The sequence below is a fragment of the Mollisia scopiformis genome (genome assembly GCF_001500285.1).
Source record: "Mollisia scopiformis unplaced genomic scaffold LY89scaffold_34, whole genome shotgun sequence".
NCBI classification, from domain to species: Eukaryota; Fungi; Ascomycota; class Leotiomycetes; order Helotiales; family Mollisiaceae; genus Mollisia; species Mollisia scopiformis.
In genome coordinates this window covers 350885-375889 of record NW_017263614.1, presented here as the reverse complement: position 1 = coordinate 375889, position 25005 = coordinate 350885, and the positions used below count along the sequence as shown (strand labels likewise).

Genomic DNA, 25005 nt, shown 5'->3' with positions numbered 1-25005 from the left:
ATCAGTCGGTTAGTTTCAACTTTCAACTCTACCAAGACCTCCCTCGCCGTCTTTGCATTTGTGCAAATAGCAGCACGTTCGAGGTCAAAGTAACCATAGCTCTCGAGCCGAGTCGTCTTTGATAATGTCGATTCCGTCCGATGTGCTTCGTACCTAGGTACTGTTCAGAACGATTACAGTCCCAGCTAAAAGTGAGTGGCTATCTGGAATCAGAATGAGAATGTGGCGTTGAAGGCTTGAAGCACTGTGATTCATTGGTTCGCTTAGAAACAACCAACACTCAATTAGAGATTGGTGCGCTGAGCCTTGCGGCTGAGCTGCACCTCGCTCTCGCTCTGTTCTAGTGTAGTCCAGCAGTAAATCTAATACAAAGCTGGTGATTTCCCCTAAAGGTTACTATGGTCTCCCTTGTTCCTGTTTCGATAAGTCTCTGTCGTTTAGCGAGATGTCTGCGCTGCTTCAACTCTCAATCCTGGCTCTTACGTTCGCAGCATCGACTCAAGCTTATTCTCAATTCGAGCCCAAATGCACCACCCCGAATAAGACAGTAAATTATGTCGGGAGTCCTGATACGAGAGGAACATTCGACCTCCTGTGGAGTTGTCTCCTCACAATCGTGGCTTGTACGTGGTCATTACAATATCTCAATGTGCCCGAGCAACGCGAAGACCTCGACCCGGGGTGGAAAAGACACATCAAATGGTCGGTGAGAACAATGTGGCCCAAGTTAAAATGGTCATTCATCACTGTCATTGCTCCGGAAGTCACACTCGGCAAGGCATTCGGGAACCAACTGGCAGACCGTCAAGTCCGGAGAGGATGGAGCCAGCTTGCTGCCGAGGATGGTGTTCCTGGATCACTGCTGCATGCTTCTTATGCGAACATGGGAGGATTTTGGCTGGAGATTGTTGGGCAGCCCGAAAATACCATCGACTTGCAAGAATTCTACTCGAGTCCACAGGGTCAATTGCCGCGGCACTTTCTCCTTTCAGGTCAAGATATCATCCAACTTCGAATCAAACGTATTATACCGCGACTTCCATCCATCTCCCGTGAGGAGATCATGGAACGGGATAGGGGAAGCGGGGAGAGCTTTGCACTATCAACTGCCGGAGGTCAAATTCTTTGGATCACGATACAGATCACTGCTCGCCGAGCAAGAGGGTTGACTGTATCTCAGCTAGAGATAGCAGTAATAGCTTTCTCTGCCTGTGCGATCGCAACCTACATAGCCAATTGGAACAGACCGAAACAAATCCTACGACCGGTAGCAATCAGAATCGAGATTCCTGTATCCTCATTTGACAAAAAAGTCACAGAGATACAGGCAGCATTGAACGAAGCGAGGTCCCAGAGGGGTAGATCTCTTTTTGACGAGATCATACCTAGTGCGCTACGTGGGAATAAAGAATTGGCCGATATCCCGGATGGGTATGCTGGACTTGGATTTCTTTATATGGGCATTGCCGGCGCTGTCCTTTTTGGAGGAATCCATCTCGCGGCATGGAATTTTCATTTTCCTACCAACATCGAATTGATCGGGTGGAGAGTCGCCAGCTTGTATACTACTGTCTCCTTGCCTGCCTTGTTGCTCGTCATGGTTGCAGCAGTGTATCAACTTTTTCGGATTAAGGAGGAAGGTGGCATCTTGAATGATTGGCAGGAAAGATTTTCGAAAGCACTTGGGAGCTTTCTTGATAAGGCGGCGTCCACGGGTTTAAAGGGTGTGATATATATTGGCATAATTTTGTACGTTGTAGCACGGTTGTTTATTCTGGTTGAGATCTTTCGGTCGTTGTGTTTTCTCCCGCCAGATGCTTGGGTGGCGACGTTTGCAGCAGATATTCCGCATATTGGTTGATTTCAGCTTTCGGACTACCTAATCTATGGAATATATAGTTTCTACCTAATTCTTCTCGGAAAAGAGGGGTCTTGGACTACCTGATTGAAATGCAGAAGTGGGCAATTCTATCGTTGACACAGATGAGGGTTCAACAAGCTAGATTCATGATGCGTATATGAGGGGGTTTTTATGAGAGATGAAGTCTTTTCCTTAGTTTTACCTAAGTCGATCTAGTCACCACTTTGATGAATGAAGACTTGATCGCAGTCTTGCGATTTACGAAGTTCAGAGAGATTCTTGCCTGCAAATCAGCCTAGGCGATGCTTCAGGGGCTTTGCCGAGTAGGGCGACCATAGCCTGCATAGTCTACGCTAAAGCACTCAGCCACACCATCAATAACCTCAATTCTTGAATTGCCAACTTTGGTTTTATCTTTAATTCATAATTTCTCCCTCTGTCTGATCGGTATTGTATATTAATAATAAAACTCCGAGCCTCATGTTTATCACCGTCTTGTCTCGCGGTCTCACAAGTTCAGGTGAGTTCTCAATTCCCTCAAAAATTGATACTGACAACTTCTCCAGCTTCAACCGATGATGCAGCAATCCCACCTGAACCTTCAACTGCTTCGCCAGTAACATGGCACGTAATCCTCTGGATACTCCTCTCCCTCTCCATAAACTCCATGGCCCAACCCACCAGCAAATTCTGCGGCATCCCCTCCCGCTACCGCCTCTACCTAGCCAGCTCACCCATCCTCTGCGTCGCCGACGCTCTCTCCGCCCTCATCCGCCTCATCACCCTATCCATCCGTCTCCCCATCAAGCCCCGTCAAGCCTTCCAACTCGTCGTCCACGCAAGATCAGACCCCATCAACAGCGAAGACAAAAAACCCCCTGAATCCCAAACCTGGCCCCGCTACCTCTTCTTCATCCTCGGAACCCTGCCCGCCGCCATAAAACTATCCTCCTTCTCCGGAACACCATGGACGCAAGTCTGGGGCCTGATGTTCGCCACCTCCTTCATCGTTACAGAACTCATCACCCTCCTCGGGCATCCCCACCCCCACCCCTCCTCCTCCGACCAACCCACCTCCACCTCCACCGTAGAAGCAATCCTCGCCCTCTCCACCCTCCAATGGGAAACCTCCACCCACGCCCCGATCCGCACCAAAACCCACTCCCTCTTCCAAACCCTCTCCAAACTCGAAACAACCCTCTTCCTCACCGCCCTGCTAACGCACCTCGGCCTCCAGATCTGGACGATCCACACCCTCTGGCAACCCGCCTCCCGCGTCCTCGAGACCGCGCCGCTCGCGCGCGGCATTGTAACTTGGGTTACGTTCGCCATTAGCCTCTATCTTATGCTCACGTCCCTCGCCTGGCTGGTCGCTTCCTGTTTCGGGCTCCAGGGCCATGTAGCCCGATTTTGGACTTTGGCGTGGAAAGCTGAGATTGCGGCTGCGCTGCTACCGCATCCGCCGAGCCAGAACCATGGAAGTGGAAGTGGGACTGGAAGCACGATCCCGCCGCCGCCGGGGTGGGTGCATCGAGCTGGGAGCGCGATGGCGATTTGGGCGTACTTGGTGGGGATGATTTGGTGTGGGTATTGGGTGTTGGAGAGGGTTGTGGGGAGGTGGGAGGCGGTGGGGAGGGTACTTTTACTTGATGCTAGGGGGGAGGAGGAGGAGAGGGGGGTGAGGGTTGATGAGAATGCGTATCTATGTTTTTGGGTGTTTTTGGGAGGTTTGGGGAGTTGTGGGTTGTGGTATGCGTTTTTGTATGAGGAGGTGGGAACGGTGAATCCGAGCTGGACTGATGTTTTTGGGTGATGGTTTTTGGTGTTTTTTGTTTATGAGGAAGTAAACAGACGGACAAGCAGTTACTTGACTTCTTGATCTCTTTTCCCCTACACAAATTTAGTGCATTTGGAGAGCGATTGAACGAAGAGCTTTGTAGCCGAAACCGTCGACTTGGCTCTTCAAGTATCACGCCACATATCGCTTTCTCAGCTCCCCAGCTTGAGAAACTATTTCAGAATAAAATCCGCGACATCCAACAAAGCAATGATACTTCATGACATCTGAAAAATCAAGTAACTCAACCCACACTCATTCAACTAGAACATGATCAACAAATCTCCCCCACCCTCTTCATCGCATCTAATCTCCCATCTAAAGCCTGACTGCTCCAACTGTCGACAACAAAAGAAAGATTGACAATAGGTACACCCTAGTATCCGGGTTCTTTATATAAAGAAAATCCGGGTGCGACAATGACGAGTACGGCGATCCTACCTGAGAAAAGGCGGTGCGGCAGGCGAACTTGAATCGCTTGTTTGAAGAATAGAAGGGTAGGAGAGTAGGAGAGTATGGGGAGTTTATATACTGGTAGAGGGACTTACGAGGGGCCTGTGTCTAGTGGAAAGGGAGAGCGAATGTATGAGTGAATAAGGATCAGGAGAATGTGGTGAATGCAACTGAGTGAATTCGAAAAAACTTCCGCTGTGTAATGTTTGTGTTTTCATGACGTGGACGGACTTATCCAATGTTTGGTACCTCTACAGCCACTCAGACTTGGCTGAATATCCGATACCATCAGATTCATTGAACCGACTTCGACTGTCGGCGGACCGTACCGCACATACGTCCTCTCAAATTCCAGACATTTGCGCCAGAAACCCGAGAAACCATGAGCACAGATACTCCATTGTTGCTTCAACTCTCCACATCCCACCACCACCTACTCAGTAACCAACCTCCACAACCCATCCCCCAAATAATGCCCCTCCTCCACAACCGGCCCCTTCCCCTTCTCCTTACACTCCTTCGTCCCCATACTCAACAACCCCACCGCACACGCCTCCAACTTCCCCTCCGCACACACCACAACCGGCTCCCCCTTCTCCAACTCCCTGCCTCCATACCAGCCCTCGCCCTCCCTCTCCCCCTCTCCATCCCAATACAATTTTCCCTCCTCTCCCTTCCCGCCCAGCTCTCCGTACCCTCCTTTCTCGGTATCAGCTCCCGTCGGTAGCCGTCCACCCGTAGACGTGAGACCCGGCGCCATGAGCGTCGCGCCCGAGAGCACGAACCGGATCGCGCCGCGGTCGATGCGGAGAGAGGGGAAACAGGTCGGGAATCGATGTACGAGTTTGAGGTGTGGGAGTAGGGCGTCGGTCATGTGTTGGTAGAAGAGAGGGGTTAGGCCGATGAGGTAGAGTGTTACTCGTTCTGGGCTGTGGTTCCGGTTAGCATTGAACTCTGGAGGAGGAGGAAGGGTAGTACATCTTCATGGCATCTAATTGCTCTTTCTTGGGTATTATTTCGTCGATGTGCGGGGCGAGGAGGGGGTATGTTTGTACGAGTTGAGTGCGGATTGCGCGTTGGACGGAGGATTTTACTTTGGATTTTGAGCCGGGGGATATGCTTCTATTTTGTTAGGGTTGGGCTTCGCAGACGGGGTGTGGGATTATGCGCACTCTTTCTTGAACATCTTGAGGATTGGATGGGGTATTTGATGTCGAGAGGTGTTGTGTAGGCTTGAGGAAGAATACCTAGAATTGAACGCGATTGAAATGTGGAGGTGCCCCGCGATTTGGTGACCGTGGTAGACCAGACGTGCAAGTGGCGTGGAGGGGTAATCACGTGTAGGATGTCTCTCCTATTATATTCTTATTCTGTTGTGAGATGCTTTTTGCTTATGGATAATGAGTTAAAGGATTGAAATTGCACGTATAGGGTGAATATCTCATAAAGTCATTGATTCATTCATTGGTACGAGGAGAGAGCATGATAAGCAGCATCTCTATTGGTGATCAACATGTGAGACAGTTCCATCCTCCTTGAGATGAACATTCAATCTAAATCTATTAGCACCTCTTACACCTCTTCAAAACATATCTATGCTTACCTGTTCTCATTGAAATCCTTGGTGACCATCGATCCGGGCTCAATAACTCGAGTCTCCTTGGGGAGATCTTGTTTGGCGAATGACTGTTCTTGATCAGTATGATCTTCCTGCATGCGTACATGCAATCATACCGTAGCATCGGATGGACCATCAGTCAACTTCTTGCCAACCAGCTTGTTCATCCACTCTTCCGTCTTGGAGTTATCTCCACCTGAGTTGATACCGGGGACAACGAGAGGCATATTGGATATTGTATGGGTACTGAAAGCTTTGTATTGAGGTAGTTGATTCTTGAATATGGTTAAGTTTCTGAAAGGTCTCGAAGTGAAAGAGACAAGAGATTTAACGTTCATATAGAGTTGTACAGTCAAGACAATGAATGGCAACCTTGTTTGTCTCGGAAACAAATATGACGTATTTGGATAGCGTAGTCACGTGAAGACTGCTGACCCTTCCTTGTTCCTTGAGCCTTCTAGAACCATTTCTCCTCACTTTCTCCTCTCTGCCTCGCTTTCGCGGTTTTCACATCAAAAAGATTCCACGGTGGATTTTTGATCGGAAATCTCACCACATGCTCACACAGCGCTCACAGCGGACAACGCTCAGAAACATTGCGCCCCCTTTTCCAGCCTCGGAAGCCACTCCAATGGAAGGAAGGCCCGGCCTCATCCTTCGTTGGCTTGTCGGTTTCAGACGAACCTTTTGAGCAAACAAAAAAGAGTCAAGCCTGCACGCTGCCGGGCCCCTCTCACTTCAACTCAGCCACCACGAATCCCGATCGAGCCCATGCCCATGGAAGTTCAGAGCTCTCGCCATTCTTTCCAGCGCTTCGTCACGTCTGTGGGGACGCAAGTTGACCAAGTGGATCGGTATGGCCTCAAAAGCCTCTGGCGTGTGGACGAGCGAAACATTTTCACAATTTTTATATGAGAGGATGCGCGTCCTCGTCGTTGCACATTCGAATGTCCAACTTGACCCGCTGCCAAAAACAGATGCATGCTGACTACAGTCTCCAGCTCCTCCTATTGACAACGGCGCGGGCAGCACAAACCTCATTCGGGAGCGCAAGGCTAGCCGGACGCACTGCGCAAGTGTCTGACAAGGTCTGAGTGGCTGGCTTTCGCTATGTCACCCTATCATATCCCCCGTCAGACCCCTAATGGGTTCAGCTTCACGGTAGCCTCATGAACTTCGCCCATCCTTAAAATAAGCACTTGGTGTCGGGCTCATTTTAACTGCACATTTATTTATCTACAACATGTTTCCCGTTCAGGTCATTTTGTTCTCACGATAATATTCTAGTCACTAATCTTTCTCTTGTCCTGCGACCTCAAGCTCCACTGATCTTGCTGAATACGGTTCTTGTGCGCCAATAGCCAGCCATCACTCACTTGATTCGCACGTTGGCTTCCTGAAACAAGAATCAGTTCAAAATGCGGTCGACCGTTCTCGCAGTCCTGGCGTCAGCCGCAATTGTTTCTGCCGGTGGTTGTGCGCAGAACAGTATTGAGGACCTTGTTGCAGAAACTTCATGTGGTTCTGTCAACGCCATTACGGCATGTCTCGGGACAGCAGATCTACAACGTCTGGACGAGATCGAACGATGCTACACCTCGAATGGATGCTCGGCTGGGGAAGCGACTGTTGAGGCTGTTTGGTTTGCGAAAGATTGTCAACCATTGCAGATTGAGAATGGCAGAGGGGACCTGAAAAGGAGAGCAGATTCGACGGACAGTGGAAGTACTACTTCAGAAAAGACAACCGCGAAATCCACCGACAAGTCTACAACTGCCAAAAGTACAACGGCACCGTCAAGTACAACTGCCTCAACGACAGTCGATTCTACCACTTCATCAGACTCATCTACAACAAGCTCAGCGACCACGGCTTCATCAACGACCTCATCTACGACATCGTCCAGCTCGCAGTCGACTACAGGAACTAGCAGCACCACTTCTGGGAGCACAACAGGTTTGTGATGCTATTCGGAAGCCTTTGAATCATTCTAACAACTTCTAGGCTCCTTAGTCTGCTCGATCACCTCCACAATATCGACCAAAGTCTGCCAGACCACATCAGGAACATCAACGTGTAGCTCGACAACAGTAGAGTCTGCTTCGTGCGCTCCAGGACTGATTTGCTTTTCCGCCACGGCTAGTGCAAATTCAGCGCTATGCATGAAGAGAGATAATACCCTCACTACGTCCGGCTTGATCGTCACAATCGTTTTCGGCCTCGCAATCGGTGTAGCTATAATCGCATTCATCGTCATGGGAGTTCGCAACAGCAAGAAAGTCAAGCAACAAGAATATGCCCACCAAATGGCAGCAGCGAGCACCAAAGGCGCAGATGTCGAATCACAATCCTTTGCGAACGCGAATCGATCCGAAGCCGCTCTTCCTCTCATCACACCAGGTGGAACGAGAAGTGACCAATATCAACCGCAACAAGATTATTTTGGACAATCTTCTGGAGGAGGAAATTCTGTGACTCCACCAGCGGGCAGAGGGAATGCGCCACAATTACATCAAGGATTGGGAGCTTTGGGACAAGAAACTAGATATTAGGGAATGAAGGAACAAGGCGTTTTTGGTGTTTGGATGACGGGGTTTTGGCGTCATACCCATTTTGTGTTTAATCATTGTGTTTGCGATATTGAGCGTTGCAAGCTACAAAACTTGAGATATTTTCACTTCTGCAAGCCTTCCTGAACCCATACAAGCATTTCTTGTCATTTGTGAGTCCACAAAATTTAGCTTCTTCAATCAACCTCACAATCCAAGCACCAAACACATCCCATCAAATCCCCCCTTTTTCAAACATGTTATCCACACCCTGCATTTAATCTGCCGGTATGCGGCACAATCAACCGTCGGGAGCCTCGGAGGTTTCCTCCTCGCACTCAGAGCCTAATCATACAGTAAGAAGTATTTTTAGCCCCAATTTACCGCATGAAGCGGGAGCGGGCTCGGGCGGAGAGCGGGGCAGGGGAACCTCGAGAAACGCGCAACGGGAGCTCTTCACAAAAAAAAAACATCACAGCTTCGACCCAGTGCTTGATATTCATCAAGTGATAGTATCCCCCGAGTACGTGCCGAAGCCTCACCTTGTGGAGGTGGAGAGTTGCTAATCACGAGGACTACCGTACTTCCTTCTTTTTGCTCCAATTCGCACAGATCTCTTCTCTTCTCTTCTTCTTGATATTTCAGTAGAGAGCAAAATATCGATCGGCTTAGAAGCTAAGTAGTCATATCTCCTATCTAAATATAATCTCCGAATAGTTGCCTTAGCTGGGTACAGTAGATTCCGAGACATATGTATTGGTCTTGGAACGGGATAGTTCATAATCGATTGAAAGTTTGGGGTCAGATGCTCTTTGTTCGTTGTAAGTTGAGCGTACCAACGCTTCGCAAAAGAATCATTCTCCAAAAAAGATCGTGCTCGTTGCTACACTTTTCCTGGACTCAAAGTCTGGAGATTTTAGAATACTGTGCATCTGTGGAAAATGGACTTCTACGAGCTTAATCATCACCTACGGGACAGTCTGCCTCAATTTCGGAACAACGACCAGAGACACAGTTGATAATTGCAGAGAGATGAAGCTTTAGATACAGCCCGAGCCTTCTCCGCAGCCTCCACAGTACAGCCGAGTGATTGAGTGATTATGTCTCAGCCCTACCTACCTCTTTGGGCTAGCAACATCGGTCTGCGTTGCTGGTCTGTGATTTGTGTAGGGTTTGGTGGAGGCGGTTTGATGGAGGTGTTTTGGTTTGGAATGTGGCAAGGGGATGTAGTTCCTTAGCTATAGGGTTATAGACTTGCTAACCGCCATATAGTCCAGCTCAGATCACGGAAGCTTGTTCTTGCTTGAGCGTTGCTGCTGTTGCGACTACGGTGCCGGCACCGGTTTCGACGAAGACGGATGTCGTGCTGAGGGTTCTGACTTTTACTTCGATCACTGTTTTGGGTGTTGAGAAGGTGGTCGTCGAGAGTGGGTTGGCGATGAGGGTTGTGAGTTTGAAGGCGTCGAAGATGTCTGGTATCTCTTCTGGACTGTTGAGCTTGGAGGTCTTGCTTCGGTCTTTTTTGGGTGTTGTGGGTTCATCCTCAGCTGTTATTTTTTTTTTTGGGCCAGCAATCGTGAGCTCATCGATGGTTCTCAGCCTGACTATATTGTCGAGTAGTGTTTCCTTATCAATCTTCTCGGGTTTGGTATCTACAATCACACTTGGGGGAGAGTCCTCAACAAGCTCGCTCTCACTACATCCAAGACAACTATGCGCGGATGATTCCCTACTTTGCTATGCACTCTAGGATCTGTATGTGTGCGTATGGGATGACGGCGGGCGAGGAGGCTGTTGATGGTGGGTTTTGTGATGATGTTTGTAAGGGGGGGAAGCCTGTGGTGGTGGAACGGTGGGAGGAGGTGGGAGCTTGTATGTTGATGTTTTGGAGTGGGAGATGGCTCCGGAGAGGGTGAAGGTGATCTGGCTGGACGACAGACATGAGTATGTTTATACATTCGAACATGTCCACTAATCAGATGTGTTAGATATCTATAGAAACATTTGAGGGTAGTGAGAAGTACAAACCTTAGTCTCGCATGGCTAGCAAAAGTTCGTGGACAGTCCGAACACTTGAATTGTCTTGTATTCGAGGGTACTTGAGGTTGAGGGGTGACGATTGGAGGCCTCGGACTAGCATCTGAACTCGGAGTGGAAGGCGTGGGCTGATTTGAGGATGCTGCGGCTGTTGATTCGAAGATCGTCGACCCTGACGGAGAGGGTGATCTGGTTGGACTAAAGGAAATGTATCGCACTGCACATCCACCTGTGACGTATTGGCTTGCATCGGAGACCGACCCTTCGCGATCGCTTCGAATAGGGTCGGGGCTGGCATTGTGAGGTTCCACAGCAGCTTCTCCCCAAGTCTCATCGGGCCATGAAGACTTGGAAACGTCTTTCAGAGAGGGTGTGTTTAATTCATAATTTGGTTCTTGTAGGTGGATGGATTGAGGAGCCAAAGTTGGCGGATTGTCTGATGCTAAATAACAATCGAGACAAAAGTCGTGGAGAATTTGGAGGGAGAAGGCTGTGCAGGTGTATGCCACCCAGGATAGGCGACCACACCCGCAAACAAAGTCGTCGTGCGCTTATTCAAGGGCCTAAAGCCGCACAAACGGCGAGAAGATGGCTGTCCCAAGAGATTTGTGGTATCAAGCAGTGTCTTAATCAGTGGAAAGTTGGGGATGAACTTGCTGACTTATATCTTAGGGCAGCTCGAGCCATGTGTGGCTCGAGCATGCAGGTATATCGAAGGCCTCCAATCACGTATCGTTCCTCCCCCAAACTTAGATTTCGGTGTGTGTCTCGAAGGCCACCAATAGAGGAGGCTTGCAGCAAGACACGGCAAAGCATGCATGAACTGGGCAGAAGCCGGGCGAGATGGAGAAGCCTCAAAATCTGGGTACCACAGGGTACAAGGTTGATTCTCGATGAAGTGATTGGCGGCCGCCGTGAGGCCTCGCAACTCAATTGAACTCTGTATAGAGCGGAACAGTGCCCAGATTTGCATTCGGTGTCTGAATGAGAATGAACCGCACGCAAGATTTGATGAAGCATTGTCGAATTCCTGGTGTCGGAGGACCATGCATTTGTGGCCTCTGAACATGCCCTGCAGAGAGGATGAATCCGTAGCTTGACTATCGCGACTCTTCAATGATTCTCTACCTGGCTTTTCTAATCGCAATGCGTGTGGTATACAATGTTTGGCATATATTTCGAAGACGCAAAAGCTTCAAAGGTCATGTGAGACGTACCATTGTATGGAATACCTCAAAACCATTGGGAATTGCCAACGTGAACTTTGCAAACAGAATTCTACTACTCATATATTCGTAAGAAGCGTGAGAATGTTATCAGCATGTCTCGAGCCTGCCGTCGATTCCTTGTGGCCAGACTACAACCAAAAAGACTACAACCAAAGAAACTACAGTTCTCGCATCGCCTTCGTTGGCATATTACATCAATTTGTATCGCTTTGCATCCTTTTCCTCGGCGAATGCTTAATCTTCAATTAGTGTACAGTAACGCAACTTCGTATCAATAACTTTCGATGATGTTGGTTTTGCCCAAGTATAAATCCATTCCCTTTTAGGGTCAGCAAGCGAGCCCCTGAACCCCTCATGTTGCCCCACTCAGGGCCAAAGCATGAAGCAAAGACATGTTGCTCAGAAGATGTCACGTTTCTAAGGCTCATGCTTGTGGCATTAAGGTGTGCAACATTCAGCGAACTATTTCGGAGAGGGAATTACCATATTTTGGAAGTAACCGGATCAGACTATTCAGAGCACTTGATTTCGAAAACAAATTCATGTCTCTCGACTCTGGTGTGAACTACGAAATACTCTGATTTGAATCACACTAAACTGGAAAGCACTCGATTGACCTCGTACCTGCTTCTTTGAAAGCGTTTCATTGCGCTACTAATTTTCGAATATTCGATCATTAGCATTGTTTCAAGAACAAGTCCAAGACAGGCTCAAGAAAATATGTTCGAGTCCTTTCTCTGATATCCCAACTAACAACTTCGAAACTTTGTACCTCTAACCTGCATCTTCAACTTGAATTCTCTTGCGAACAAATAACTGCCGTAAAGCTTTTGCAAACATTTCTCTCCACAATTTTCTGCTTAGCGAACAGTCTTCGTTGTCCGCTACGCATCCACTTTCGTTGAGCCTTGTGAAGACTTGGTATAAGCACTTGCTAGAAAAGCCTCCTGCTCCTTCTTGTCCCTCTTGCAGAACTCAATACAGAACTAGAAGATGACCATGTCATGTGAACAAGCAGGGACTCCTAGCCGGATTTGGCAATTTTCGATCAAAGAGTGTTTCAATAAAAAGTCTAGATCTTGTATTGCACCTTTGCATCTGACTCACAGCATCTTGTACTTCTCATTTTGGAACTACTTGTTCCCTTAAGCAGATCAACTTCAACCAAAATTGGAGATCCAGAGCTGGAGAACATGAGAGAACAAGCAAAGTCACATCTGGTGAGACAGAAAACACAAGACCAATTACTCACTTGAATTATAGCTAAAAGCCCATTGACTTCTGTTGAGGGTAGAAACAATAGCAACAACATTGTGGAAAGAGCTAGAGCCTTCTCAGAGTTCGTGTTAGTGACTATAAACGGCATTCTGATACTAGCAAAGACAAATAGCACCATAGCGTTATCAAAGACAAGCTGTATTCTAATCTGAAAGGAAGACGCTGCTTTTTCCAGTACGTCTGTGCTTATTCTCTCAAATCAAAGCCCAATGTTCCGGAACTACTGGAACAATCTTTGCTAAAGACAAGCTGTAACGGCAACAGAAGGAAAAACTGGACCTCTAGTAAAGCTCTCCATTGCTCTGTCCAATAACACCACAATGTCCAAAAGTTCCTGGGACATCATAGCCAAAGACGCATCTTGTTCCCAGCTCAAGCCCATATTGTAACGCAAAGAGAGGAAGAGTCTTCTCTGCGGGAAGCCCCCCTTTAGCCTCTCAACTCACACCTCAATGTCCCAAACCTCCTGGGACATCCTCCAATGTCCAAACACTTTCCGAACAACCTATTCGAGCATTTCGAAAACAACGCTAGCAGTGCAAAACAACGCTAGTATTCGCTTCGTGTCTATTGCATTTATTCCCAAGAGCCTCACTCCCGCTCCATCAGCCCCTCTCGATCCATCGACAACCTCATCCAAGATGTCGTCGGCGACCGCACCTCGCGGCGCAGGCTGGGTCCAACTAGCTCCGCGTCCCCCAAAACCCTCCACATCGCTCAGGACCGCAACCTCGCAATCAACATACCACAACGAAGACGAGCTGCACGACCTCTTGCTCCAAGAAGATATCGACACCGAGCCCCTCACCGCACCCATGCCCGAGCCCTCCGTATCGCTCGAGCTCTTTCCAGGCCGTGACTTCGGACGCTACGTCAACACGAGCCTCGATCCTCTCGCATCGCGCGCAAACAGCCAACCTAAGCGTTCAGAAATGGACAGCAACGAGGCGTCACTTCAAGAAGAGGCGCGACGCGCAAAGGAGGCGTTAGGAATGGCTCCGAAGAAGAAGAAGGAAAGAAAAGTGCTCTTGCCCGAAATCAAAGCTGAACTCCTCGAGGCGCTCCCCGATGTCGAGATCGATGTCGCGGTCTACAACCCATTCGGAACATTCATCTTACCTTGCTATGAGATCGAGATTGGCAACACCACGACGCTGAGAGAGCTGATTACCGCTATCCAAGAGATCGTTGATCATATTGCTGAGACGCAGAAGGAGAAGGTGCACGGTCCGCTTCTAGTTAGTGTGATCCAGGTCAAGATCTTCAATCAGGAGTTCTTTGACGGATTTCCGAAGATCCAGGGAGAGCGGAAGGGCGGTAATACGGTGCGGGCGGAGAGTGTTACTAGTCCCAACTCGAAGGGTATGAATCACACGGAGTTACAGCTGGCTTATGAGTTCGGAGATTTGGGAGATGAGGATATCCCGAGTGCTGACACGGTGAACTGGGTTGTTGGGCCTGGATCTGAGGAGGAGTTGTATTGGGAGCAGCTTCGGACTGCGCTACAGATTGCTGCGGCGAAGGCAGTACAGCAAGAATCGGCCATGCAGGCATACAAGAAGCCTATGCTTAAGGTCATGACTGTCAAGAAGGTTGGACTGCTGAGTCACTTCGTGGGAGTACATGCCTTTGAATACCGCCAGACGCCTCCCGAGAGACCGCCGAGTCCAGTCATGAAGAAGAGAGCTCCTGTCATGGAGAGTCCAATCATGGAAAACAGTACCGCCAACAAGGGAAAAGGCAAAGCAGATCACGATGGCGAACTCGTCACCTCCATCCACGAACACATTCGAGGCAATTTTCCAGCCCTCCGTAGAGAAGTCTCTCTTTCCGAGATCGAATTTGCTGTACAGATCGCAAAGAGTACTTATCAACAAGATGATGAGCAGCTGAGCACAGCAGAGACCGCTCAGCAGGTCCTCATGGACATGAAGGAGGCTGGACGACCACCGCTGCGAAAGTTGGTTCCTGTCGAAATGAATCCCAATCGGAAGATGAAGCCACTCCGAAAGGATCTGAACTGGGGTACTTACCAACGCATGGGTGGAGATCCGAAGATGCACAAGCTGTTTCCCTTGGACGACGTCCCGTTCAAGCACGTGCAATACGAATTCATGCCTGCCGGTGAAGACGTTGAAGACGTTGAAGTTGACGAATCGGAAACATCAGCAGATTCCTCGCAAGACATTGAGCCAGAGGACCTCGAACCATACGAAGCTCTTGATCCGGACCTCGTCGAGGAGTTTTTGGATGACAAGAAAGTCCGAAAGATTGTTGCGTACAGAGAGAGAAAGGAGGCAGCTGTCGGCTTCGACGAGGGTGACGATGATAAGTTCTTGCTAGGCGTTTTGTCACCACCTAAGCCAAAACCCGCTACCATTTCTCCTCACGCTCATCCACCGCCACCCACCGAGCCGTTTCCGGAGTTCGATGAAGAGCGTAAAACACAAGTGAGCCCTCTCCAGCAATACGGCAATACTGTACAACAACAAGCTTTGAACATGCTAAGACAAGCTGGTGCTATGCAGCAATTCGAGAACACTCTGCAACAAAAAGGTTTCACCCTCCGAAACCCAGATAGTCCTCCTCGGCAAAACATCAATACTGTGCAACAACAACAACAAGCATTGAACATGCCAAGACAAGAGAATGCTCCGCAACAATATGGCAATACTGCGCAACAACAACAAGCTTTGAGCATGCCAAGTCAAAAGGGTGGTCCTCAACCATATGGCAATACTGTGCAACAACAAGCTTTGAACATGCCAAGACAAGATGAACCAACTGGTTCTCTCCAGCAACAAGCCAACATATTGCAACAACAGCAAGCTTTCGCCGTCCCCAAGCAAGAGAGTCCCATCCGCCAACCTCGACCAATCAGCCTCGGTCTCGGCGCAGGTTTCGCAGACATCCTAAGCCAAGTCAACGCCATAGCCCCGGAACCACAACCCCACGAAGGCCCGCTCTACACCGCTCCCTCTGCTCCCTCCGCTCCCTACACCACCCGCCCCGAAAGCACAACCCAGTCCCAAAACCCATCAGCCTTCGCAAACTTCGCCCCCTTCCACCCCCGACCCCGCCCCTTCAACGACATCCGCACCCCCAGCCCCGCCACCCCCCTATCCCTATCGCAACTCAACTTCCGCCCCCCAAGCGCCTTCAAGTCCTTCACCTCCTTCAACGCCGCCCACGCCGAGACGCGCGCCCAGCTCGCTCCCGCCTCCCGAGGATTCTACAGCACGTCTCCAGTCCGAAACCAGGTTCACAATCCCCAGTTCTACAACAACAACAACCACCACATGTCGCCTATCAAGCCGCAGCCGCAAGCCCAACACCTCTACAACAACAATATCTCGCCCGGTAAGACGCAAGCGCAGATGTCGCGGGCTTTTAATTCGCCGACGATGATGAGTGGCTATGCTGTTCCGGCTGGTGTCGGTGGTGGGTATAACTACGCCGCCGGTCCCGCTGTTGGTGGTGGTGGTGGTGGTGGTGCTATGTATGGAGGAGGAGGAGGAGGAACTCAGGATCCGGCTGCGTATAGCTATGGACCGTTCGATCAGGGCGGGGCCGGTTACTACGCTGGCGGCGGTGCGGGAATGGCTCCTCCTCCGGGACTGATCAATATCGGGGCCGGTACATCGAGAGGCTGGAACGGAAGTGGTGGGGTTTTGCCTATGCCGAGGAATGTGCGTCCGTCGACCGGTGGGATGATGACTCGTGGTGTTCGTGCTGATAGTGTGTTGAGGGGTGAGTCTGAGAGTTTTGTGGCGCCGGTTCCGGGTAGGGAACGTGCTACTTCGACGTATTTGAGGGGTGTTTATGCGATGGGTGAGGGTGGTTTGGTGCAGATGGGTGGTGCGGGTGATGGCAGAGCTAGGGCTGGAAGTGGTGCTTTGGAGAGAGCGGGTGAGGCAGGTGCTGGTGGTGATAACGGCAACGGTGGATACGATTGTGTTCATGAGCAGGGCCTATACGGTGCTGATTGAACGAACGAGCTATCAATGAATGGTTGGATGGAGATCAACGGGGTAGATGGATATAGGACCTTCTCATATCTTGATCTGCTCTCAGTTGGATTGTCAGATTGGAATGTTAGATTAGGCAAGGAGTTTTCTTTCTCTTTTTTGTTGCTTTCTTCTGATTTTTCTTTGCAAAAGCGCTCACACTGCGAGCGAGGGTTCGATCATACTGCTGCTGCATACATATGTGGTGGCGATGAATGGATCTGGCATTATGGTGATGAAAATGGGATTACAACGATAGCATGGCGTTCAGATTGTTTTTTTGTCAGGATTATTGCTGACTACAGCACGAACCAATTGAAAACTTTAATTTACAAAACCCAAATGCTCGTGATATTCTGTTATTTGACCTGCAGCTACTGAGGCGAGTCATGACATCGTGAATAAACACGAAAAAGGTTAAATATACTCGTCATCAGGTGAGTGGTGTTCTGACGATTTTCTTCAACATGGCAGCATGGATAGATATGCAACTTTGACATGACTTGGACATGGACATGGCCACATGTTTAGCTGACAGACGGTCTGGATTAAGCCGAAGATGTATGCCTTATCCCCAGTGCTTCGTCTCATGATCACTCGCAGATAATTATTCGATGGTAATGATGATGGATTGGTTCTAGAGCTTCATGTCGGACACGTATGTTAGCAATATAAAAGAAATATCTTTCTGCTGCTGCTGCTGTGAAATGACGAGGGTCCTAAACATAGATTATGCGAGAAGCGAAAGCCATCTCGGTGGATTGCTGGAGAGAAGTCTAGGTGCAGGACTTGGGAACCTGTCAATCGATCGAGTTGAAGCCATTGGGGCGCTGGGACTCCACTGAGGGCTCGGTGTCGATATGCATGTGTAGGCAATACAGTACCATTGTGACGGGTCAGGCGTCGCCACGCCGTTGGCTCGTGATTGTTGGATGTTTTGTTGCAGAAGGAAAGCTCACTGCGGCGAATTTGAAGGTGGTTGCCATTCGCTGACCGACCGTGGTATATTGCGCCGTATCACGTATCATGTCCATTTCAGGTGTGAGTAAGGTGAAGTGTGCGTTTGGTTGAACATGTGTACGTCGCACAGAGGGCCGGGATTGAGATATTCGGCAGTTCGTTAGCTGTGGAACGGTGGCTTCATCTTTGCATTGCAAATAGCAGCACCTCCGTCATGCCGTGCCAATGAGGAACTGACGATATCGCTATGAAAGAGTCAGGACAGAGTTGCCATTATCGAGGGAGGGATGCACAACGCCGCACAATAGTCGCAAATCCAATGCGCCGGCGACAAGATTTCGAGGGTCGCATTACCAATGCTGCTGTCAGTATGGTTACATGGAGTGGAGACCCGATGCATGGCCAGTCGGAGGCGGCGGGTGTGCTCCAGTGCGCAGAAGAAATCTACCATCTGTGGTTCCAAGCGGGAACATCGCTCACCCTTCCAGCTTTACCAGATTCCAATGCAGAGAGCGATCTGAAGCCCCCGGAACAGAGGAGGGGTATGTCGAGAGTCGAAGAAAAAAGAGTAGCTGCAATGGCGCTCATATGCACGTAGGTCGCGGGAGCAGACGACGATGCTGCAGGAACAGCCACCAAAAGATGGAGTAGATAGACATCGAATCGAACGGCGACGATCTGAGCCGGGCGTGGGAGGAAATCGTGTTCGGTGGACAGAGGGCTGGTTGTAGTTCGGCACCTATTGCGACGTGACGATTTGAACTGGTTGATGGAGAAGAAAAAGAAAGAAAAGAAAATCTAAAATGAGACGAGCTGGAGGAGTGTGCGAGATGAAAGAAAAGGTGTCAGGGTAAGAAGCGTGGAAATGAGGTTGAGGAGGTGAGGGACAGGACAGGACAGGACAGGACAGCCTGGACAGGAAAGGTGTCAAGGGAAGGGTAAGGGAAAGGAAGGGTTCCTGTCGGTTCAGGGATAGTGTCTTCGGAACTGCTCTCCATCCCAATCGCCAAGCAGAACCTGCCTCTTCCCTCTCTCCAACGCCCTGTCTGGCAGCACAAAACAGTGAAACCACATGCAAAGCTTCCTTTTTGCTCGTGGTCGTGTACCATTCTGCCTCTAGTATGCTTTTCTTGTCCTCCCCAAGCAGCAATGGACCCTGCCGTGACACCTCTCTGGAGACGACTCCCTGCACATATTGTACTGTAGAATCAGAACAACAGTCGCTCTCTTGCTGCGTACTGTATGTCTCTCCCTCTTCCTCAACCACCATGACAACGACCGAAACACCGCCTGGAGCGTGCCCTTCCGGTCTCCGCTCGGCCACCACAGGACCGCGCTGTGTCCAGTCCAGCCGGTACCGTACCAGTGTTCATTCAGTTGGTGGCTGCTGACTGACTAACTGACTGACTGACGGACCGTCTTCAACCCAGCAGGCCTGACATCTCCCTTCCCTGTTCCCCGGACTGACCGCCACTCTACCTAGACCTACTCGTAGCAAGCGTTGAAGCGACACACGCTGAGCGGGGCCAACAGGCGCACTTGAACAGCTTTGGTACCGTACATCGTGTTGCTGTTGCTGCACCATCCATTTTCCCATATTCCTTTTGACTCTCCTACCCCCCTCACTATCCATCGTCCAGGTCCCTCACTTGCTGCACCTGCGGGACTGCACGGTGCACTGGCTCCTCCATCAAGTCATCGGACAACGATTATAGACGCCCTGCAGGCCCTCAGAAGCAGCCGGACCAGGGACGATCAAGTTTCTGGCCGCCGTCACCATGATTGCCTCTTTGGGATGGCAAGACTTTTCGAACACAAAAATGCCCGCCATCCCCCACTCCTTGGCCCAAGTCGATACCGATATCGTGAGTGCGTCGCACGAGACGTTCGATACGATCTAACGGCGATCGTGTAACCAGCCAGAACAAGTTTGATATTGCTCGCGGAATCATCTGAAGGGCAGCTGACGGACTGGACGGGATCTGATTCGAGTGAGATACTGCTGGGGGCGAAAAGCTAGATGGATGCGGACCAGCTCTTACCAACCTTTTCTTCATAAGGCAGACACATTGCTGTCATCGAGGAAGAAGAATTTCGCAGCTTGCGCAGGAACGTGAGTCTTGAGAGAAGGCTGTGTTGTGGAGAGGGGAGAGAAATCGAGTGGTGATTCGTCGACTGCAACCTCACCTGGTCTGGCCTTACCCAACCGAGAGACCGAATACAAACCCTATACAGGATTCCTGCATCGTCTCGTCTGAGCTCAGCCCGAGGTACGTACCCGATTTCTTCATTCGCTCGTGTATCAACGGCTTAGATGAATTCAGTTATGTTTTCTCTCTTTTTGGTGTCAGCGTGTACCAGGCACCGACGACGCTGAGGTTCCATACTCTACCTGAATTGATTTGCCACTTGCGAATTACCATGCATGGTATACAATGGGTCAGAGTTTGAGTTTGCGTCTTGAGTCACTTTTTCTTTGATGGTGATGGAAGTGTGTGTCAGTCTTTCCCTCCTCTCTTCTCTCCTCCTCCTCTTTCTTGCCCTTTTCGCTAGCGCTAGCGTGTATCAGGCGGCGACTTCTTTCAAGATCAGGAAAAAATTTGAGGCTCCTCGTTCCTTTCCTCTTCCTCAAAACTTCACGCGTTCACCTCTTGAGAGCCATTCTACCTAGGAAGCTGACCATATTCGGTCACAACAGTTGCGCCTCGCCATCTTGTTTCCGTTGATGGTTGCGCTTTTCTTGGATCATCAACAACATCCATGATGATTGCTCCGACCGCTCCTCCACAGGTGAGCTTGCAATCCTCTCTAATATTGAGGCCATTGACATGTTGCTAACTTCGCGACAGCTTGTGGCCGCCATCAAGGCGATTCACTATGCCTACCCAGGGCTGCTCCTTTGCTACTTCGTACTTGCACTCATGGTCACTGTCTGTACCTTGCAAACACAACGTCTGCGAGTCCAAGATCAACATGTCCGTCGAGATGTCATTCTTGGCCTCATGTTTGGCGTCACTCTGTCCTATGTAAGTCGATTTGTGCGATGTATACATGGCCCACGGAATGCTGACAATTCCATAGCTTGCCGAACTTATCGTACTGCTAATTCAGGTCATTGTCAGCAATGAGTCTCCGCCTGAAGACTGCACAGTAAGTTTACTCAGTGTTTCCTTTCTTTTGGCCACCCGCTGACAGATACCAGGTCTATCTGATTGCATCTACAATTTGCTTCGGAGCACAGTGTCTTGCGTTGACGGACAGCAAGTTCCCAGTCTGGTACCCGTACTATGTGACTTGGTTCCTGGGTCTTCTCGTGGAGCTCATTCTTCTGGTCATTCCCAATGTCTTCGCCCCACCTGAAACTCCTTTCGCCTTCACGAATATCGTCATTCAATCCATTCGAGTGTGCTTTTTCGCTATCCTACCGTCGTTGTACTTTGCGTTGAGGAACGATAAGAAGGAATACGACAACGGGGATGCCGAACGCCAGTCTCTTCTCCAAAAGAAGCTCTCCGGCAAGCCGGGGAGCGAAGACTCGACCAAGAGCTATGGTGGGACCACGGATACGAACAACCAGGAATCAGACAATTCAGAAGCAAGCGATGCTGGATCTGAAGATTCATGGCTAGCTCGTCAGCGCGAAGCGGAGGATAAGATCAAAAAGCGATTGGAGCAGGATGGTAATTGGTTCACTTATGCTAGAGGCTTCGCTGTAAGTTTGTTCCTACCACTACAAATAAACCCTGCTGACCCGTGTAAGATCTTCTTCCCCTATCTTTGGCCAGTCCATGACAGAACTCTGCAGTTCCGAGCTGTCCTAGTCGGATTCTGTCTACTTGCATCTAATGCATTCAACGTCTTGGTTCCCACTCAGATGGGTCGAATGATTGACAGTTTGACTGGTTATTTACTCGAAGAGGATCCTACTCGAAAACCCAATGTCTGGATTCCAGTTGCTGTTTATGCTCTCCTGCGCTTTGTCAGTGGTGGTGCAGGTATTGGCTGGCTCAAGAAATGGTTGTGGCTACCAGTGGAACAGTATTCATACGATGCTCTCAGTACCGCATCTCACGCCCACCTCATGAGCTTGTCATCTGATTTCCACGACAACAAAACATCATCCGACTTGACTCAGGCTGTTCATGGCGGCAGGTCTGTGACAGACTTACTGGAGACTGTCTGCTTCCAGGTTTTACCTATGTTTATCGATCTCGCCGTTGCCTTTGCATTCCTCTGGACTCTTTATGGACCATACATGGGACTACTGATGGCGTCAACTGCGGTCACCTATCTTTACGTCACGACAAAACTTTATAGTCGGCGAGCCGCCAAGCGTCGTGACTATATTACAATTTACCGAAAAGAGTGGACCATTGGCCAACAATCACTGGACGGCTGGAACACTGCAAGTTTGTTCAACATGATCCCATACGAACGACATAGATATGCTTGTGCTGTGAAAGAACACATGAGCTCCAAGAAAGATTACGAGATGTCATCCCAAGCAATTGGGGCTGCACAATCACTGATTTTGTCGATTGGTCTTCTTGGTGCTCTTTGGTTGGGAGTTTTCCAGGTCGTGTACAGAGCTGAAAGTATCGGAAAGTTCACTACTCTGTTAATTTATTGGGCGCAATTGCAAAGTAAGTTTAGCTTGTCATGATGCCGTGATAACTGCTAATGCTACTAGGTCCTCTTACTTTCTTTGCGAGCATGTACAGACAAATCTCATACAGTCTCATGGACGCCGAGCGATTACTTGAACTCTTCCAAACCAAGCCTACGGTTACTGATACTCCAAATGCGAAGGCTTTGATCTTGGGCAAAGGACTCGTCAAATTCGATCGTGTCTCGTTCGCATATGATGAGCGTAAACCCACTCTGAAATGCGTCAGTTTTGAGGTACCTTCTGGAAAGACTGTCGCACTCGTCGGTGAGACGGGAGGCGGTAAATCGACCATCTTGAAGCTGATTGATCGATTCTATGATGTAAAGAGTGGAAGCATCTCTATCGACGGCCAAGATGTTCGTGATGTTACACTCGACAGGTAAGCCACGTCTCTGCTTCTTCGTAGCCATTACTAATACATGTTGTAGTCTCCGTGGAAAGATTGGCGTTGTCCCTCAAGATCCGATGCTTTTCAACGACTCCATCATGAACAACCTTCGATATGCAAGACTTACTGCTACCGACAAGGAAGTGTACGAGGCTTGCAAGGCTACTGCTATTCATGACAAGATCATGTCTTTCCCAGATGGTACGTTCACTGTCTAGGTGACACAGTTTATTTACTGACTTGGCGATTCCAGGCTACAATTCCAAAGTCGGCGATCGTGGCGTGTAAGTGATCTTTTCAAGAATTTTGGAAAGTTAAACTGACCGAAAATAGGAAATTGTCTGGAGGCGAAAAGCAGCGTGTCGCCATCGCTCGTGCCATCTTGAAGCAGCCTGAGATTATTCTTCTCGATGAAGCTACAAGCGCTGTTGATACCGAGACTGAACAACTAATTCAAGAAGGTTTCAAGACTCTTTGCAAGGACCGCACTACTTTCATTGTAGCGTAAGTTTGATCCTATTAACCCTACTCGATCATTTCTAACCTTCTCTAGCCATCGACTCTCCACTATCATGAAAGCCGACCACATCATTGTTGTCATGAACGGCGAAATCGTCGAAAAGGGCACTCATGATGAGCTTCTCCACTCTGGTGGCAAATACCATGATCTTTGGTCCAAGCAGATCTTCGTCAAGCCTTCACCTACCGCTGATCGCTCGAGATCATCCAGTCCCAAGAAGCGAGATGCCACTCTCGTCAATGATCTCACTCCACAACGCCAAACCAAAGAGCTTGCAAAGGTTCTGAAGACGATACCACATGATCAACAACCGGGCGAGGACAACACTGGAAAGAAGGATGGTAAGAAGGCAGAATGCAGTGGTCACAAGCGTGAGGTAAGTTTGACATTCGAATAACCTCCTCGCTCGTGTTAGATATCAATGTGGAGACCTACGAGGGGTCCACATTGACCGTCCGAGACATCTGCTGGCAAGTCCGCCAGGATGGGGGAGTAGTTTCTGAGTGCTTGGATACTATGAATGTCTTCATTCTATGACCACAGTGTGGAAGTCTTTACATCAATATCTTGTGACGGGTGCCAGTGACTTCCGAACTTCTTCATTATTTCATATATATTGCGTCTAACCTGATCCAGGGCTCGAAGCTCAAGCCAGATGCCCCTGAATTCATTCCAAGTTTCTCGAACGGCACACCAACAGATTCTCTCACGAAGACAACCACTAAAGAGGCCGCGAAAGAAGCCGCCAAGGCTCAAAAGAAGCAGGAAAGGGATGAGAAGAAGTCTGCGAGTCTTGCTAAGAAGGCCGGGAAGAAGATTGCAAAGCTTGGAGGTGGTAAGTAGCTAAACTATCCAGAGCGGAACCAATTCTGACTCTGTCAGATGCCCTCTCTTCGACCGGAGCCGAATCATCTGCAGGCCCTTCGAATGATCAACTAACCGAGGGTGATCTGTCTACCAACGATAAATCAAAGCCAAAGCGCCCTAGTCGTTACAAGAGACATTTGTCTAGAAGCGACCCGTCCAATCGTGGTATCGATCAGACCGATGGCCAGCAAGATTCGGATGTCACCGCTGTTAGCTCTGGAGAGGGACAGGCTTTCCAGGGTTCTGCAATAGTATGTCATCTCCCCTCCTAGCAATACAGTTCTCACCAGCCGTAGCAACGACGTCGCGTCTCTGCCCCAAACGATCCTCCAACGACTTCGGAAGCCCGCGGCCATCGACGTCGCCACCACCGTCACTGGCGATTGAGGACTAATACCAGCGGAGGTTCTGGCAACACATCCACAGGTGCTTCTGGTGAAGCATCCACAGACGAAATCCATGGTCATCCAGCTCCTCCAGTTCCGTCTCCTGCTGCCGGGGTACCCCAAAAAAGCACTACAACTCCGAGAGTCACATTTGCACCCTCTCACCTCGATGGTACTGGTTCAAGCTCTTGAAGTTCTTTCGGCTCCGGTTATTGATTCCTGGTATGTGCTTTGCTTCTATCAGTGTCTCTCAATCTAACAATTTGGAAGGTCCATCTATATTCGAATGATGTTACGATTATTCTGGCACTGTCACAGTCTTTGCCACTCTACAATTACGTTACCT

General features: G+C 49.5%; 9 protein-coding genes across 9 annotated transcripts; 7 read left to right on the top strand and 2 right to left on the bottom strand.

Moving 5' to 3' along the window:
• Positions 1 to 398: 398 nt before the first annotated feature.
• Positions 399 to 1874, top strand: LY89DRAFT_711846 (uncharacterized protein; the record flags this gene model as incomplete). The annotated part of the gene is made up of 3 exons (XM_018217930.1): positions 399 to 426; positions 492 to 1560; positions 1664 to 1874. 3 exons carry the CDS (start codon positions 399 to 401, stop codon positions 1719 to 1721), a joined length of 1155 nt encoding a protein of 384 aa, XP_018062414.1. The 3' UTR covers positions 1722 to 1874.
• Positions 1875 to 2243: 369 nt separating this feature from the next.
• Positions 2244 to 3919, top strand: LY89DRAFT_349096 (uncharacterized protein). Its single transcript, XM_018206906.1, has one exon. It carries the CDS (start codon positions 2529 to 2531, stop codon positions 3672 to 3674), a length of 1146 nt encoding a protein of 381 aa, XP_018062413.1. The 5' UTR covers positions 2244 to 2528; the 3' UTR covers positions 3675 to 3919.
• A 665-nt stretch (positions 3920 to 4584) lies between these two features.
• LY89DRAFT_659768 (uncharacterized protein) lies at positions 4585 to 5385 on the bottom strand (the record flags this gene model as incomplete). The annotated part of the gene is made up of 3 exons (XM_018212525.1): positions 5324 to 5385; positions 5130 to 5270; positions 4585 to 5080 (listed from the first exon to the last, which is right to left on the bottom strand). Exons 1-3 carry the CDS (start codon positions 5335 to 5337, stop codon positions 4585 to 4587), a joined length of 651 nt encoding a protein of 216 aa, XP_018062412.1. The 5' UTR covers positions 5338 to 5385.
• Positions 5386 to 5582: 197 nt separating this feature from the next.
• LY89DRAFT_691357 (uncharacterized protein) lies at positions 5583 to 6136 on the bottom strand. The gene is made up of 3 exons (XM_018216299.1): positions 5886 to 6136; positions 5755 to 5837; positions 5583 to 5704 (listed from the first exon to the last, which is right to left on the bottom strand). The coding sequence occupies exons 1-3, from the start codon at positions 5994 to 5996 to the stop codon at positions 5650 to 5652; spliced, it is 249 nt and encodes an 82-aa protein (XP_018062411.1). The 5' UTR covers positions 5997 to 6136; the 3' UTR covers positions 5583 to 5649.
• A 681-nt stretch (positions 6137 to 6817) lies between these two features.
• Positions 6818 to 8495, top strand: LY89DRAFT_691355 (uncharacterized protein). The gene is made up of 2 exons (XM_018216298.1): positions 6818 to 7725; positions 7774 to 8495. The coding sequence occupies exons 1-2, from the start codon at positions 7188 to 7190 to the stop codon at positions 8319 to 8321; spliced, it is 1086 nt and encodes a 361-aa protein (XP_018062410.1). The 5' UTR covers positions 6818 to 7187; the 3' UTR covers positions 8322 to 8495.
• Positions 8496 to 10408: 1913 nt separating this feature from the next.
• Positions 10409 to 11441, top strand: LY89DRAFT_349079 (uncharacterized protein). The gene has a single exon (XM_018206905.1). It carries the CDS (start codon positions 10696 to 10698, stop codon positions 11290 to 11292), a length of 597 nt encoding a protein of 198 aa, XP_018062409.1. The 5' UTR covers positions 10409 to 10695; the 3' UTR covers positions 11293 to 11441.
• Positions 11442 to 13314: 1873 nt separating this feature from the next.
• On the top strand, positions 13315 to 17170 carry LY89DRAFT_765513 (uncharacterized protein; the record flags this gene model as incomplete). The annotated part of the gene is made up of 1 exon (XM_018221673.1): positions 13315 to 17170. One exon carries the CDS (start codon positions 13315 to 13317, stop codon positions 16849 to 16851), a length of 3537 nt encoding a protein of 1178 aa, XP_018062408.1. The 3' UTR covers positions 16852 to 17170.
• A 3081-nt stretch (positions 17171 to 20251) lies between these two features.
• Positions 20252 to 20555, top strand: LY89DRAFT_691353 (uncharacterized protein). Its single transcript, XM_018216297.1, has one exon. It carries the CDS (start codon positions 20315 to 20317, stop codon positions 20498 to 20500), a length of 186 nt encoding a protein of 61 aa, XP_018062407.1. The 5' UTR covers positions 20252 to 20314; the 3' UTR covers positions 20501 to 20555.
• A 102-nt stretch (positions 20556 to 20657) lies between these two features.
• On the top strand, positions 20658 to 23932 carry LY89DRAFT_765501 (uncharacterized protein; the record flags this gene model as incomplete). Its single annotated transcript, XM_018221672.1, has 9 exons — positions 20658 to 20855; positions 20911 to 20979; positions 21032 to 21541; positions 21590 to 22472; positions 22520 to 22877; positions 22927 to 23087; positions 23140 to 23170; positions 23220 to 23390; positions 23440 to 23932. 9 exons carry the CDS (start codon positions 20658 to 20660, stop codon positions 23801 to 23803), a joined length of 2745 nt encoding a protein of 914 aa, XP_018062406.1. The 3' UTR covers positions 23804 to 23932.
• Positions 23933 to 25005: the final 1073 nt, after the last annotated feature.